The sequence below is a fragment of the Chroicocephalus ridibundus genome, chromosome Z (assembly GCF_963924245.1).
Source record: "Chroicocephalus ridibundus chromosome Z, bChrRid1.1, whole genome shotgun sequence".
NCBI classification, from domain to species: domain Eukaryota; kingdom Metazoa; phylum Chordata; class Aves; order Charadriiformes; family Laridae; genus Chroicocephalus; species Chroicocephalus ridibundus.
In genome coordinates, this window is record NC_086316.1 from 54,765,360 (window position 1) to 54,782,134 (window position 16,775).

Here is a 16,775-nt window from a genome sequence, read left to right on the forward strand (position 1 = left end):
TGTTATCATTTATATAACAGAGATGCAAAATACTGATACAGGTTCCAAGTCCTTCCTGCAAGCCACATAATGCCCCAATACTAGCATGAAGACAAAATGAACTAGTTTACTAGAGCATATAAAGGTAGAGAGTGCAAGAAATTCTTGTCCTTCCAACGCCAGGAGGAACCAGAAGTTCTTAAAACACTAGTGTGTTTTGACAGAGTTCTTTATGCTCCCCTAATCTGAAAGACTGACAAAATAAATGTGTTGGACTTCTTGAATCCTACTTTTTTTGTGTGCCTAAAAATTTTTATGGCCTGCTAAGGAGAGCAGCACTGCAGAGCAGTGTTTGGTATTCATTTGGCAAGGGAAAATGAAGGACAACCATGACAAAAACAAGCCTTATTCTTCCTGACATTAATGAGTTTTGAGAGCAGAGGAGTAATAAGCAATATTTATGCCTTTATGCAGACATACATAGGAAAGCAAAGTGATGTTTTTCTTCTAAGCTCTTCGTACCGTGCAAACTTGTCCACTTGTGACTGCAATGAAATACTGCTTGCAGTAGGTTATGCATCCCTCCAAATGGGTGTGATCTTTCATGGTGAAATTATAGAGATTTCTACCACTGACTTTGGTAGAAGCGAAGTCAAATCCAGTATAATTCATCATGGTTAGGTCTTTAAAGGTCTAATCATCATTGTAATGACAATTTAGACATTGGTAATGCTAATCATCATTATCAATGTTAGTCAATTTACAAGAATAGGAAATTTCCCTAGCAAGTTTATTTGTTTCTTTCAGGAAGTACAAGATCCTGGGTATCTGCACTTTCGTAGTCTTTGTGGAATTACTGTAATAATGCCTCCAGTTTGTACCATGATGAGTTTTTAAGGATTTCTCTTGTACAAATAAATTCTTCAACTGACAAACTCCCCTAGTGGAAGGAAACCACATTTTTGTGGTTTCCTTCCCACTCTACACGTTTTTCACAGGTTTGCTTTTTCTGTTACACAGTAAACCCCTGCCACCCACAATTCAAAAACATTCTCCTTCTCTGGCTTTTTTACAAATAGATCAGCATGTTAAAATTTAAAAACTTCTAAATCAATTATTCAGTTAATTAAAAAATAGTTAAAAGAGCAAAGGACTGTTCACCTTGATGAAAAATTTTCACCTCAACAAATTTTAGATATTTATAGTCTTGTTATTCTAGCTTTTAGCTGGACAATAAGGAAGACCAGCCTTACCCAGAATGCATTTAGATGAACATTTAACAATAAACTCTTATTTCTTACAAAAATATCAGTACCTACTCATGACTCATCGAAGCACCCTACCTTTGGTTTCTAGCTGTTTAAACTTTGGTGAATCGTACTAAATTATGAAGTAGTGCCCTCACAATTTTCTAAATGCAGAATTCTTTAAAACCTGTCACATTGCTTCATTAAATGTCGTAGCATGAGCTGAAGATTAAAATGCTACTAGTACTGATGTGGACTTTCATCACTCTTTAGAAATCCTAAGCATCTTCTGATATGAATTGATACAATGTTAAAATATGCTTGCCACTTTCAGGGGAACAGGGTCAGTTTCCTATAGACTTTACCAAAATATTACACTTGATGGCTAGTTAGCATTTGCAAGCATCGAGATCTTCCCATATTAGTCTGTCTTCCTCTTAAGTAGCTTCTCCAGATACTTTTTCATTTCTTAACAACACAATACAACAAATCAATTCCCTCCTTTTGCTAAATTGAAGAGTTCTGAGTAGGGTTTTTTTTTGAAGTAATAAAGATTTGGTTAATGTGTAAGGCTAGAAGTCCTCACGTGTATTTAGAAAATCATACCTTTTTGTCAGATATATTTAAACAGTTGAGCAGGAGCAGGAGCAAGGAGAATGGAAAATGGTAATCTGCCTTCACTCTGCTGGTCACTTTCTGGGCTGCTTGGTTTAGATCACGCTGTTGTCAGCTCTATAAAGTCCAAGCAGGTTCCAATGCTATTTTTTGAGTATTTTTTCAGCATGTTTCTTAAATTTAGCCTTCTAATTGCCTCATCATAGAGAGGAGACCTTACACTCCTCATCACATATAGGTAAACCAGCACTGAGATCATGATGTTTTGTCAAGTTTTTTCTCAATTTCCTTTTGCTTCAGCTCTCCAAAGGCCCACAGGTTATACAAAATATGCTAAATCAAATCACATATATTTAATAGCCCTAGAAGTGCACTGATCTAGACCAAACACTACAATACCATCATACAATTTGGACATTTGATTTCCACACTAGTCTCTGTAAATTCACTAGATCTCTGTCACAGTCCGTATCAACATTCAGAGTTCTTCAGTTTTTCCCTGCTGTTCATGTTCTTCCACTCTTTTGTCTGGTGAATAGGCATCACAAATCTCCATCTTCCCAAGTCTATATGACTAGACAAAACCTGATGAAATTACTGACATCAACAGTGAGATGACGGGGTGCTTAATCTCCACCCATACAAGTTCAGACTTGGAAAATAATTTTTTTCTTTGTAGTTACCTCTCTCTTTATCCAAGAGTCATCTTCATGAATAAGTGATTGCTTAACTTTAGTAACTGACAACTATTGGCTCTATTGATTACAGGAATTTCTATGGCTTCTTGGGAGTTTTAGCTAATAGCAGAAACCAAAGACAGAACCGAGAGCAACCAAGCTGTATATTCAAAGATGACATTTCAGACTAATGTAGACATGGTGCACATATATCAGTAAAGCTAAACATCCAGACTGACAGACTTGAATAAAAGCTGTGTCTTAAGGTTTTTGTGTATTCTTTATTTAAAATGCAGTGTGTATGAACAATTTCCATATTAATCAAAAATCCCCTGACTATCTCTAACTTGAAGTAGAAGGTAAACTAACACACTAAATATGTGCAAAACAGGGCATATGCATAAACAAACTAAAGTAAAGCAAGCAGTAAAATACAGTTTGGCATCTTTTTCTCTTGTCAATTCCAGCATAGATCATTGGCAACAAACATTCTCATTTTCCTTCACCATGCACTGATTACTATATATCTGGATGAACAAACCAAGTCACTTTGCAGTGAAGAGTGGAGAATCAGGAAGTACTTAGTAGCATATGAAGTTTGCTTGAGATTAATTATTCTTCTGAATGCAATAGTTTCCTGTGGAATTTTGTTTATCAAGCCTTTCCCCATATAGAAGTCTGTACACATATGGTGTGTTGTAACCACACATAATTTGTCAGCCAATTCTTTCAGCATTAACTGCCAATTAATATTCCTTTTTTCCTTTCTTATTTTTTTTTCTTTTATTGCAACAGTGCGGGTGTTGGAAGGACTGGAGTATTCATAACTCTGAGCATTGTGTTAGAAAGAATGAGATATGAAGGTGTTGTAGATATCTTCCAGACTGTCAAAATGTTAAGGACGCAGCGGCCAGCCATGGTACAGACAGAGGTGAGCAAAACAGTATCCATGTACGACAGTGATGGAAAAGAAGAGGTATTTCCACAACCAAAAAATGCACAGATAGAGACTGTATAAAATGTGCTTACATTTGTATCTTAAGTCATATAATGACTATATGACTACAGTATAAACTCTTCCATAAAGGTACTGCAAGGACTATTTCCTGTTACAGCAGTAGATACTGCAGGCTGGGGAATAAAAAAATTATTTCAGGAGTGGATCCTAAATTATGGTAATTGAGGAAAACCATTTTCCAAGAAGCATTTTAATTGAAACTTTGTTTCCTGGCAGAAATGTCTGGCAATAAAGAATGAGGGAAGTTCTTTCCGCAGGTGAATCCACTGATTTTTTTGTTCCAAGAGCAAAGTGTTGTTCATGGCTTCAGAGTGAGACTGTATTATTTATACAGTTTTCTTGACTTTGTGTCACCAAGCAAGTGGCTGTTTGGCCTGAAAATCATAATGGTAAATTCAGCATTCAGGAAAACTATGGTGTAAATATTTTCTGTGTTATCTAGAGTGCCATAGAGATATAAGGAAAGGGATAAGCAATATCAACTGATTTCCTGGGCCTGGGTGCTTAGAACTGTGTCATGTCATAAAGAATACTTTCAGTTGTGCTTAATTTCTACTTAAATTTCTAAACAGGAGACTTGAACTAAGCCAGAGCCAATAGGGTAGGAGAACCAAGCAAAAGGGCAAGAGAAGGGAAATATTTTAGGTCATACATTTATTTTGTATAATTTGATTGACACTGGCCTTTAAATTCAAGTCTGTGAACTCTGAAATGGTTCCCCAGAGTTTGCCATTTAGCACAAGAAAATTAAACTTGTTCAATAAAAGCTGGATAGACTTATTTTTAAGAAGACAACTTCATAAAAACTTATATGAAAAATAAAGATACTTATTTTTAATCTTGTCAGTTAGCCAGGTAAATCACTGTGACCAAACTGAAGAGTTAATTCCATTTCTTTTCCATTACCATCATTCTTCTGGATAAGCAAAATGAAAAATGACTGCTTTCTGTCGTTTTGTTTCCAAGAAATAACTACAGTATACAGAAAAACTATGCTTCCTGGAGCCTACCTGACAAATACAGAGTTCAGCTATGCAATATATTCTCCCGCCTCCTACTTTGACTTATTTCTGTATGCTACCCTTCATGCCCCCTGCTGAAAGTCGAAGTGTTGTATACTCATTTGTTTCAGGATCCTGTGGAAAACAAATCTCTCATTTAGTGGTATAAACTGCCAGGAAATCTAATCCTTATTCAACAAAGCACTTCAACTCCACGTAGACCACACAAGCACTTAAAGTTTACACATATGTCTACTGCATTCTCCCACTGTTCCAACAGGAAGCAGAAAAGAACTGTTAGTGATCATACTACTACATTGAGGCAAATATCTGATAAGTTTCCTGGTCTCCAAAATAAATTTTATTTCGATCTTAACAAGTATAACCCATGTGGGGTTACCACATAGCACTATCAGATAAATAAGCAGACCTTGATATTTTAGATGGTTTCAGAAGCAATCTCTCTCTTTTTTTTTTCTTTTTCTTTTTTAAATTTTAAACCCTGAGTGGCAGTTGCAAATGGGTACACAGATGTGCCTATTTTAGTATAAATGTGCAATATTACATAAATGTGCAAAAAGACTGCTGTGTGGAGGTGAAGATAACATGTAATGCCAAATGTTGGAGTGACCAGAGGTATAAGCAAATCTCTCACCACACTGAACTTTCCTCTGCTTCCAGGTGTAGGTTGAAATGCAAACCTCTTTAATATTCATAATGTGCTTTAGCTGCATATTTCCCTCTTAGGCCCTTTTCTTGCCACAGGCTGAGATACCTTCACACCTTCATCAAAGCCTATAGTACTGAAAGGTTGGGATTCCCTTTGTTTCCTTAACATGATTTCTAACCTGGTTGTTTTACGTACAGCATTCAATATTAAGGCTGTAATGGATTTTGACACTTAGTTTGTTGTATTTGCTGTAGAGTTAATTGGATATTTTACTACTTATTTTCAAATACGTGGGGGGAAAGCATCTTAGCATGCTCCAGTGAGAAGAAAGCTTTATGCTGATGTTGTATTAATCCAGAATAACAAACAGTCAATAAGTGGGTATATGGTCTCTGCACAAAAAAAGAAGCTGCATTCTGTGGAAAATGTTATTGCATTAAATGAATGTCTATCTTCATGTGTTGTATCTCAGACTGGATTCCTGTTATGTCAGCAAAAGAATATTGCTGAACTGCAGATGCCTCTGTGGTGTATTTGTCTGTAGCCAAAAAGTATTCACTCTTAGTTGAAAGAAAATAGAAAGCAACCAACAAACTGGCTTTTTGATGCTTTTGTTTTCTATCTTTCTTTCTCCAGGATCAATACCAATTCTGCTATCGAGCCGCACTGGAATATCTGGGCAGTTTTGATCACTATGCAACATAAAAACCCGTCGTGGATTTTTATTGCAGGCCCTTTAAGATCCAGAGAGCCGCTTCTGAGCCATACGATGTGCTTTAGAAGTACTTCTTAACTCTTCGCTAAGGAGCAATTATTGGGGATATATAAAAAAAAAACAAATGAACAAAAATGGGGATATTTAAAACAAAAATAACAACAACAACAACAACAACAAACTATTCCATGTGGACCAAGAATTCACAGTTTAATAACGTAACCATAATAAAAGAATCCTGACCACTGAGGCGTCTGGAGGATCTAATTTACAGATACCTCAAGGGTTCGACATTGGTTGAAGTTAAAGGGAAGAGGAAAATGATCAGAGAGAATGATCATCTTGTTCAGGATTTCATGCTTTTGCAAAGAAGAATTTTGAGAGAACTGCAGTTCAGTGCAAGGTGTTTATTAAAAGATTGGGTCCTGGCTTCTCAAATAAAGCGGACTCTTGACTTCAACATCACCCCTTCCCATCATACGGCTCATCATAACACTTTAGGGAAAATGTGGGAATGATTAAAAAGGAAGTCCTCGATTTAGTTTTTTAGTATTGTAAAGATACTGCTGACCTGTGCTTCATTTTTAACTGTGTAAACTTTTTCCTTTTTTTAACAAGAGTTTATCATTCATTGAGGTGAATTAAAGAAAAGGTTGCATAACTGTTAATCTTTTTGTTTAAAAACTGTAGATTTTTTTTTTAAGCTGTAGAATTGTTATCTGTAATATCGTGCTGTAGAAATGTTAAATAATTTGAAAATATGCACATTTTTGTGCAGTACTATATTTCTCTACAGTACCACAGTCTTGTTAGGTATTACTTTTACGGTTTTGTTTGGTTTATTTTTCTTTAAGAAAATATTCATTGTAATCAGTTAAATCAAAATGGGGCTTTTTGGTTTCTTTTGGAATCAACAGGGAGGCGCAAAGTATAAAGATGCTGCTAACACACACGCGCATGCACACATATGCACATGCACACCCACACCCTCGCTCTCTCTCTCTATATAAGTATATGTATGTATTACTGTCTACCCTTGTCTAATTCTCTGTATAGTTACAGAGATACAGATAGGTAGATATTCACACACACATAAACATACCAATTCTTCCATATCTGGATTTATCAAAGCATTGGGAAAGTTTTTCAGCATACTACAATTACATTAAACTACTATTTGATCATCTCTGCATTTCCAAGGTCCATAAACTTCTGTTTCAAAGGGAAGTGAGGAATGCACATCATTGATATTTGAACGTCTTCTCTATCCCAAACAATATTTCTATCCACATTGCCACTTGAACACACACACGCACACACACACACATGCACACACGCACAGAGTATGTGATTTAGGCTTCCAGTGAAGTTCAATATTTGTAACACTATAGTGCAATAAGAAATCATATTATTAAATGTAGGAGGTGTGCATGTGGGAAAGGTCAGTGCATATCCCTTTAGGAGGGGAGAATGTTGTAATATACTAGGTATTAAGATGTTTTAAAATTGTATTCTATAGTATACTGTCTATAGTGTGCGCTATATAATTTACATTTACCGTATGTAACAGGGCAAAGCCAAACACACATTGCTCTGTGAAATCAAACGTTTTGTGGCATACAGCATTGTTTTGGGATGCTGGGTTTTATTTTAATTTTACATTTAGAGTGCCTTATATTTGATGCCTATTTTGAATAGCATTTCTTTAAGTTAGCCTTCATTTTGTATTTAGTTCAGTTTGTTCATGTCTCTGTTATTCTTTTCAAACATTTTAATACATGTATCAGACAATTTTGAAAAATATGCATTTCCAGTTTCTAATGAAGTATGGATGGTAATAAATGATAACCCAAAACATGTAGGTAGTCAAGGCCCTTTATCTTTCCATATTTCCAGTAACAGACCAGTCCACAAAGTAAAAATCTATTTCTCATTGTCTTTTAAAACCCACTGTGTCACTGGTTATTGTGTTATCATTACAGAGATGTAGCAGTACACTAGCAGTAGTTAACACTGGCAGTGTTCATGCATCTTTTTTTTATCTTTTTTGGGCCAAGTCCTGGTCATTCAATTGTGTCAACAGAGTACTAAAGTCAAACCATTGCTTTCAGTGGGAGGGTTCATGTAAGGCTGGCAAGACTGAGCTGACAGGATATATTTGAGAGTGACACTAGATTTTCTTCCTGAGAACAAAGAAAATTCTGTAAACAGCACAAAGTACTTTTTGAGACTCTTGATAAGATGCCATTTACATTGACCCTGGTTTCCATCATGCCTTCTACCATTGTCAATACATGAGTATCAAAGGAATTCTTTCTTTGGGGTTTCAAATAGAAGTATTGCTATGACCTGTCAATGTGACCTCAACTTTTTTTCTTCTTCCACTTTGCCCACTACTAGCAGAAAGAAAAATATGAAAGACCAAACTCTAGCAAGCATTGTATTTGAGCACTTTTGTAAAGAAAAAAAAAAGAAAAAAAAAAAAAAAACGAAAACACAAAAATATAAATATATATATATGGAATGAAGGCTACCTCAGAATGAGATTCTATAACTTACATCTGAACCAGAAAAAAATGTGCACTATGTTTCTTTTTCTTCTTCTTTCTTGATTTGTATTTTAAAATAATTATTGAAGTGCCAGGTTATGTGGTGTGGTCATGTTCTTCAGCTCAAATGCAGAGGACCAGAAAAAAACTATAATCAAAAAAAAAAGCATCATTTTGGAAACATAGACTAGGGAATATTCTTGCACACTGGATCTGTAAAAGAATCAGAGCATTGTCCCTAGCAGACTATCTTGCAAGCTCCAAAGAAAGTAAAGGAATAAAAAAAAGGAAAGCAGAGCCAATTTATGAGGAAAATTGTTGTATAACTAACTATTCCATTTAGTTTTTGTGTTTCTTAAGATAACTGCTAGCATCATTGATGTGCATTCCACTTTCTGTACTCTTATATGCAGTCTTTCTACAGTTAATTTAAGTTGTGAGCTTCTTTGTCTACACACATCATACATTTCCAGGCTTAAAATTGGTTTCATCAGCGTAACCAGTATGGTGCTATTATTTATGTTTATATGTGTAGTTATGTCTAATTTTGTAATTAGTTGCAATGGGAAAAAAAACCACAAAATATATAAAAATGATTTATACCGAAGCTTAATTTAGCTCTTTTTTAAAAAATTATTTGAGTGGTTAGATAGCAGAGAGGATAGCTGGGGGAAGGAGTGGCCCTCTAGGGAGATTTGCACTTTCTATATATACCTTTGTACTATGCACTGCCCTATTGATTCTACACCCAATAATATTATAACTTGAACCCATCTGTAAGAAACTGCTTATAAAATCCACTTGTGTGTATTTAAATGACACAGAACATGTAAAAAGGAAAAAAAAAGTTTGCAATGGCTAAAAAAAATGCAACTGCTTTTTTTCCTTTTATTCTCTCCTATTTTTCTTTAATTTTATTTTTTCTTCTTTTCTTTTCTTTTTTTTTTCTTTTTTCTTTTTTTTTTTTTCTTGGTGCCCTGATACTCCATAGATATCAGAAGGCTGCAGGTCTCATCATAACCATCTGTTATGTGGCTTTGACATTCAAGCTTGGAGTGTCTTTACAAAGATAATAAAAATTGTGTTCTTTGCTCTTGTTTTGGATGCATAGACTGAAAAATTTAAGAAATTACCTTGTAAAATGGCTTGTTAAAAAAGATACAATTACCTCTAATTAGTAGTACGCGTAAATGTTTTACAGAATGAAAGGCGTGCTTTTTATTTTCTTACTTCGTTACATTGGTGGCGAAAGAAAGTCTGTATGAAAATCATTTCTTTGCTGACACAAGTTCCATTTGTTACAAATGAATTCTAATAAAATGTCAGTGTTATGCAGCCCTGGTCTTCTTTCTTAAGCAGCACTTTTGAAATCAAAACTTGTTTCGTCCCTCCTGGTGATAAAGGAGTTTAATTGGAACTACAAAGCAGTCATTAATCATCTTAACTAGCAGCTGGACAGTGGAAAATGCATTCTTAGCTTAGCAAATATATATCATCTTTAGCAGCAAATTTTGAGCCAGCATAGGCAATCTCTTTGGCATGAATTCCCATAGCTTTATGAATTGAATTGAAATTATCACACTTTACATTCCTCAGGAGTTCCCCTTTGTGCTTTAGAAATGTATCATTACATTGAAAAAGTAGACCTCTGTCCCACCTAAAGAGGGGAAAATATCCCCATTGTGGGTCAAATTGTGAATTTTTCTGTCCTGTGGATTTGGCAGGTTCTGGAGTAAATCCAAAGTCACTAGTCAGAATTCAGTTACAGAAAATGTGGCAAGCAGTCATGACAGATTTTTGACTCATTTCTGCTCTGCACTGCATGTGCAGCGAGTGCAAATGTGGGTCTCTGAAGCTGCTGTCCAAACACTGTGCGAGTGTTTTCAAACGCTTTGAAAAAGTTTTAAATGAACATGCCATGTGTGTTGAGGCAATCTACAAGGGGCATGGAGATCTAGTCAAGGATAACATAAAAAAAAGACTTGCTCTGTTTGCTTGTTTTGAAAGAGGGCAGGTTTTATCTCCAAGATTGCTTTGTTAGTAAGGGAACACAGTCCATTAGCCACTAGTATTAAGTACATGTAAATAAAGAATTCTCTGTGCTGGAAGGATGTGCAAAGACATAAATATTAGACTGATTTCTAAGAACTTGTATTCTTCTTAGCCTAATTTCCACGTTAAGATGGTGATAATAGTGTGAATGTGAAGCCTTGGTATTCTTAGAGAGTATTACTAATGTTTTTCCACTGACTTCTGTGGATTTTACTGCTTTGCAGGCTGCCTTTGGCTTGAACCTTTTTTACATAGTCTGTGCAAGGTGGTTTAAAGCTGTGTTATGTAAGGGTTTCTTTAACTATCTGAGTGGCTTTAGATGGCGCCCTTTAATGTCAGCATTGACTTCTTTGGATTTTCCTGTTCTGTGCATCTAGCATGGGCCAAAATAAAGTGTGAAAATGAATATTGATAAAAAGATTTGGCTATGTATGGGTTAATACATTTTAAGTTAATGAGTTTCAACAACACTAGTTCTAATTCATGCTTCCTTCACAAATAAAAAAACATTTTTATGTCATGTACTTTGAGATCATTAAAGTTAAGAAATGCTGTTGAGGTGTGCAATTAACCCATCTCAAAGCAAAACAATACCTACAGACTTTCAAGCACAATAACATTGGCATCTTTTCAATATTATACAAACACTTGAACCAAATTCCCAGATTCCCAGAATCTTTGGTGTTCTTTAATTCTGGTATCTCTCAAAATGAGACAGTCAGTCCTGATTCTAGAGCAAGAGAGGATTTCCATCTGTGCTTTGTATTTCTTTTCCCATTGCCTGCTTCTCCCAGTCACTGTGACCTTAAAACAAACGTCAGCTACTGGTAGAGGTATAAGTATTGAAAAAGTACTGATGAGGAAAATATAGAAAGAAATTGTTCACGGACCAGAGAGTCCAGAACAGGTCAATACTCAACAGATCAGTACCCAGTGAAACCTAAAGAGCATTAGTTATCACTGGTCAACAAAGGGACAGAAAAATGTTCATAGAAATTGCTGAGTCCTTTTTGCTTCAGATGTGAACATGGCCTCTTTTTTTATTTCCTCGTAAACAGCTGTATAAGCAGAATGATCTTTAATTACTTTTCACAGACTGGAATTTTGAAGAAAATAACCAACAAATTTGCTGATGTGTAAGCCAACCTACCAGTCAGTGATAAATTACTTCCTCTTCCATAAAACTTAACATGAAAAAAAAAAAAAAAATCCTGCCTGTGGAGCTGCTGAATTCTATGAAATAGCCTTGCATTTTGAAATCTTGAAATTTAACATCTTCAGACAATCAAACTTCAACAATAACACTTGATCAAATTGTAAAAAATGTCCACAGAAGGTGCCAAATGGTATCAATATTACTTTGTTGTCGAAGAACATCCTTAAAGCAGTTTCTGAAGTGTGAAATAGTGGTACTTTTTTCAGTCTGTCACTGTGCATGGGGACATGAAGCACTGATGGGTTATGAGGCTATGCACCTGTAGCAAATTTTTATCTTAAGACCTGTGGCAAATTTTAATTTAATTTTTGTTTGTTTGATTATTTTTTATTCTATTTTTATTTGTTTATTTTATTTTATTCTATTTTTCTGTTTTATTTTTAAGGAGGGAATATTGATGCTCTGCTACTGAATGCAACTATTTTGAAAGTTACTTAATTCAAAAACTGAAGGATTTGAATAATGTAGTTGTACTGATATTCAAGAGAGTATTTTCTCTTTACACTGTCCTGTGTGTTTTAAACAAGGTGGTTCTATTCTTCAGTTCTGCTTATGAAGGGTACCACAGTATGATGCAGAATATTTTTGTATTACTAATGTAATGAGTCAAGATGGAAGGAAACATCTGCCGACTAGCTTTCAGAGGAAAGCAGAATGATAACCTGCAAATGAGACACTGTAGTGAATAGAGATCATTTTGCATCTAAACTATAAATAGGATGTTTTTGAACCCAAAATGCATTCAGCTTGCTTCTGTCAGCAGAAATCTTTATTATTGTAGCAGGAACAAACAAACAACCTTTCTTTGCCAATAAAAGCAGTTCATTATATATTCAAAAGCCTTATTGGATCTAGAATGTAAATCTTTAAAGTAAAAATTCCCTGGAAATGCCTTTCCTTCTCTCATACATAAAAGCAAGAAAACAGAATGTAAGTTTTTCTTCATTGGAAGAAATTATTTGAAAATACATTAGCATTACTATAGAATCGTAGAATGGTTTGGGTTGTAAAGGACCTTAAAGATCATCTAATTCCAACCCCTTTGATACCTCCCACTAGACCAGGCTGCTCAAAGCCCCATCCAGCCTGGTCTTGAACACTTTCAAGGATGGGGCATCCACAATTCCTCTGGGCACTTCTGGTCTTTGAAAATCCAGTTTGCTTGTGAAATCTGGTAGGGTCTAAAGGACTTGAATAAGCCCAGCATTCTACTGTGGTAGGCACTTCACAAACATACAGCAAATTCTCATCCATACAGCAAAAGAAAACAAAGCATCATCTAGAGGCTGAACATGCCATTTCTGAGTTCATGAGGCAAATCAGCGTCATCACTGACTCTGAAGCCAAGCCAGCTATCACTACCACTACAAGGCATCTTGTTCAGACACCATGGTTATTCAAAGCACACAAAAACCTGCAAAAATCAGTGGCTAATGTTGAGCACACAGTAACCCGTTGAACACGTAATTGGCAAAATGGCCATTTTTCACTAAAGCCATGTACTTCTGTTCCATAACATAAAATACTTACCAAGTTAATACAATATTGTCTCAATAATCCACACTTCCAAAGAATATTTTGCAAACATTTCACACATTCACACCTTGTGTTTGAACTCCTTTTATTCCATTTCCTCTGTAAAAATTTGCTATTCCTTTTTCATCAAATGCTTACACTTGTTCTTTGACTGTTTCCTTTAGAACTTAGTCCCTGACAGTTTTAGAGATTTGGTACACAATTTACAGCATCACGCAGAAAACTGGAAAGGTAGAGTAAGACCCAAACCTATGTACTCAGCCTGGAGGGAGCAATATATTCGTCTACAAAATCATTCTTAACCATTGTAGAATGTGGATGCAGAATAGCTCTTACATAATGAGTAGGCAACAAAACCAATACAAATAAGAGTGTTTGGTTTTAGTCTACTGGTTTTGGCTAGGATGGAGTTTATTTTCTTCATAACAACTGTATGGTACTACATTTTAGATTTGTGACCCAAACAGTGCTGATAACACACCAAAACTTTAGTTATCGCTGAGCACTGCTTACACGGTGTCAAGGCCATTTCTGTTTCTCACTCTGCCCCACCAACGAGTAGGCTGGGGGCACACAAGAAGTTGGGAGGGGACACAGCTGGGACAGCTGCCCAAAAGGAAATGCCATGTGATATGACACCACGCTAGGCAATAAAAGCTGGCGGAAAAGAGAAGCAATGGGGGAAGTTCAGAGTAACGGTGTTTGTCTTTCCAAGTAACCATTACAAGTGATGCCCTGTTTTCCTGGAAAGCACTAAAGGGCTAAACATTTGCATGCTGGTGAGAAGCACTGGCTGAATTCCTTATTTCAGTTTGCTTGCATATGCAGCTTCCAATTTACCTCTTAAACTGTCTTCATCTCAACCCTGTTTTCTCACTTTTACCCATCTGATTCTCTCCCCATCCCACTTAGCAGTGGAATGAGCAAATGGGTATGTGGACCTTAGCTGCTGGCCAGGGTTAACCCACTACATTTGGTTACTGATTTTTCTTGTCAGTTGTTACTTCCAAGGCTGACATTAACCGGGAATTGTAACTGATGCTCCTGGGAAGCCTATTGCAGAGAAGCTTTTTCTGCAGGCTATTGCACGAGCAGGAGAACACAATGGTCAAGCCCACCAGTTTCAAAATGGGAAACAGTGTTACTGTCTAGAAACTGTAGATAATAAGGCGTGAGGGATAAACAGTGCAACAAATACATAAACACTCTCAACATTCATTGACTAAAAGTCAATTTCTACAAATTCTGTAGAAAAAGTACAAGTCTGCAAACACACCTCACAGATATGGCCATTGGAACTTCAGTTAAAAGCTTGCTCTTACACATGCTACTCACAAGAAAGCACCACCAGGTAGTCTGTCCAGATAGTTGAAGAACTAATCCAAAGTGAAAGTTCTCTAGAAAGAACTGAAAGGTCTGTTATCCTTCCTGCATGCTAGTCCTTAGGTCAAATGCATGTACAAATGCATTTAAGGTAAGACAATACATTTCAGGGCTTTTTCTAAGTTTAAAATTATCAATATTTATTTCTTAAATACCAGCTAAAAAGGAATTATCTTGAAGTAAACAGAATTCTGACTTCAATAGAAAAGATTTTTTTTTTCTATTTTTAGCTCTTTATTCATAGGATTTTAGCTAAGTACTATCAAATAAGTAATAGATCCAAAACCAGATATCTGATATTTGCTAACTTTTTTAAGGAAGCATGAAAAAAAATCTCTGTAGCTTTATTATGTCTGAATTAATAGTACTTAATACATATACCTTATTATGTCTGTATTAATAGTACTTAATACATATACTCTTTAGTAGTAATGCAAAATGAACATAGGTGCTTCATGCGTAGACAGGATTTTTCCTCTCTAAAAATTAAGAGTATTCGAACTGAAAAGGAGATTGACTGGAATTAGAAAAACAGATAATTTACTGCTAGAAGTGTTTTTGTTGTGTTAATATTTCTTGCCAATGTCTTCTGAGGACCCAGCTGGACATACTCCTTTGCCTGATTACAAAATTGATGTTTTTAAACAAGTTAAGAATATTTTGTGTGATTGTGTTAATTTCATAATTGCTAGGAGTAAATTCTGAAAGGACTAAAAGGCTAATTACATGCTGAGAATTGCGTTCTTCTGTATACACATCGTCTGTCCTTCTACACAAGATATTATAGAAACAAAAGCTAGATCTGCTTTTACATTTCAGGTTTTTTGGAAGTGCTTTATCAAATGGAAGTTAAAAGTTCAGTCATGTTATGAGGTAACTTCTGCTTATAAGTAAATTTGCTCATAGAAACATCATATACTTTATTTACATACTTGGATGTTTTGTTTTGTTTTGTTTTCCAAAGGAAGAAAGAGATATACATGAAATAAACTCTGTTGATGGCATGCACTCTAGCTAGTTGCTAACATCATTCTAGTATGGTCTATATTTTGCCTTTGCTTCCATTTTAATAGCTATACATTTCCCTTGGGCAAGGATTTACTTGCCTATAATCACACAGTTACATTGATCACTATAAAATAGCACAAAATTATTATTTCATGGGATGATGGAGAATCAAACAATATAAACTCAGGATCAACAAGCACAGACAAACCCTTATGAAATGGAAGGGCAGTGAAATTTAATGTAGACACAAGCTTTGCAAGCAGAAGTTCCTCCCTCCTCCCTCCTTCCATCAATGTAATAGGACATTAAAACTACTCTTGAGCCCAAGTTATTTTGTTAAAGGGAGGAGACAAGAAAGATAAGTAACAAAAGACAGGCTTACCATGACCACACTAAACAGACGGGGGGTGGGGAGGGGCGGGGGGGGAGGAGGGAAGATAGTGACTTTGTTTCAGCTTGGCAGTAGTTAATTACTGGCTTTCAGCATCTGGGAGAAAAGCAGGGTGAAAATGAAGCTTTGAACCAGACAGCTGGATGGCGTTATGGCAATGCTTAACATCCAGTTGTTTAAAAAAGTTGATGAAAGCTTTGTCCTTTGACATGGATGAACATACAACAAAATGGGTAACTTCTTCCTAGAGGCATGAAACTTCTTCCAAATTCAAAAGGGCAAAAGGTGTAAAAAGAAGCACGGACATTATAACATTTCCCATGAAGAAGCAGCTGAATGTTTTCTGATGTTGTATGTGGTATACAGTGGTTGCTGAATCACTTAAAGGTTCCCTTGAGTCAGGAAGGTTTGAAGCGGCTACTTCTGAACCAAAAGTCTGACATAACAGAACGATGTGGTATATCTGTTCTCTATGGCAGAGCTGTAGCATCTCATAAACACAAGGTTTCAATCATTATAGAGTTTTGACAGGCTTCTCAGCTTCTTCCATATTATATCTTTGTACCTCACAGTCCATGATGGCTCTTTCTCTAACAGTCCTACTATATACTGAGATTTTATTCATATGTTGTACCTGCAAACTATACAACATTGGCTTATATGTGCTCATACTGATTTGCCTACTCAGTATTAAAGTCAACATTTAAGTTTCTCCTAG

General features: G+C 35.8%; 1 protein-coding gene across 50 annotated transcripts in view; it reads left to right on the forward strand.

The window, feature by feature from the left end:
* PTPRD (protein tyrosine phosphatase receptor type D) overlaps positions 1-14,810 on the forward strand; it is a 1,281,778-nt gene extending 1,266,968 nt beyond the window's left edge. For all 50 annotated transcript variants that reach the window (XM_063321198.1, XM_063321199.1, XM_063321203.1 and 47 more), the window contains 2 exons: positions 3,314-3,449; positions 5,844-14,810. In XM_063321198.1, the coding sequence (XP_063177268.1) occupies positions 3,314-3,449; positions 5,844-5,912 (205 nt within the window). In that variant the 3' untranslated portion in view covers positions 5,913-14,810. The remainder of the gene's footprint in view (positions 1-3,313; positions 3,450-5,843) is intronic.
* Positions 14,811-16,775: the final 1,965 nt, after the last annotated feature.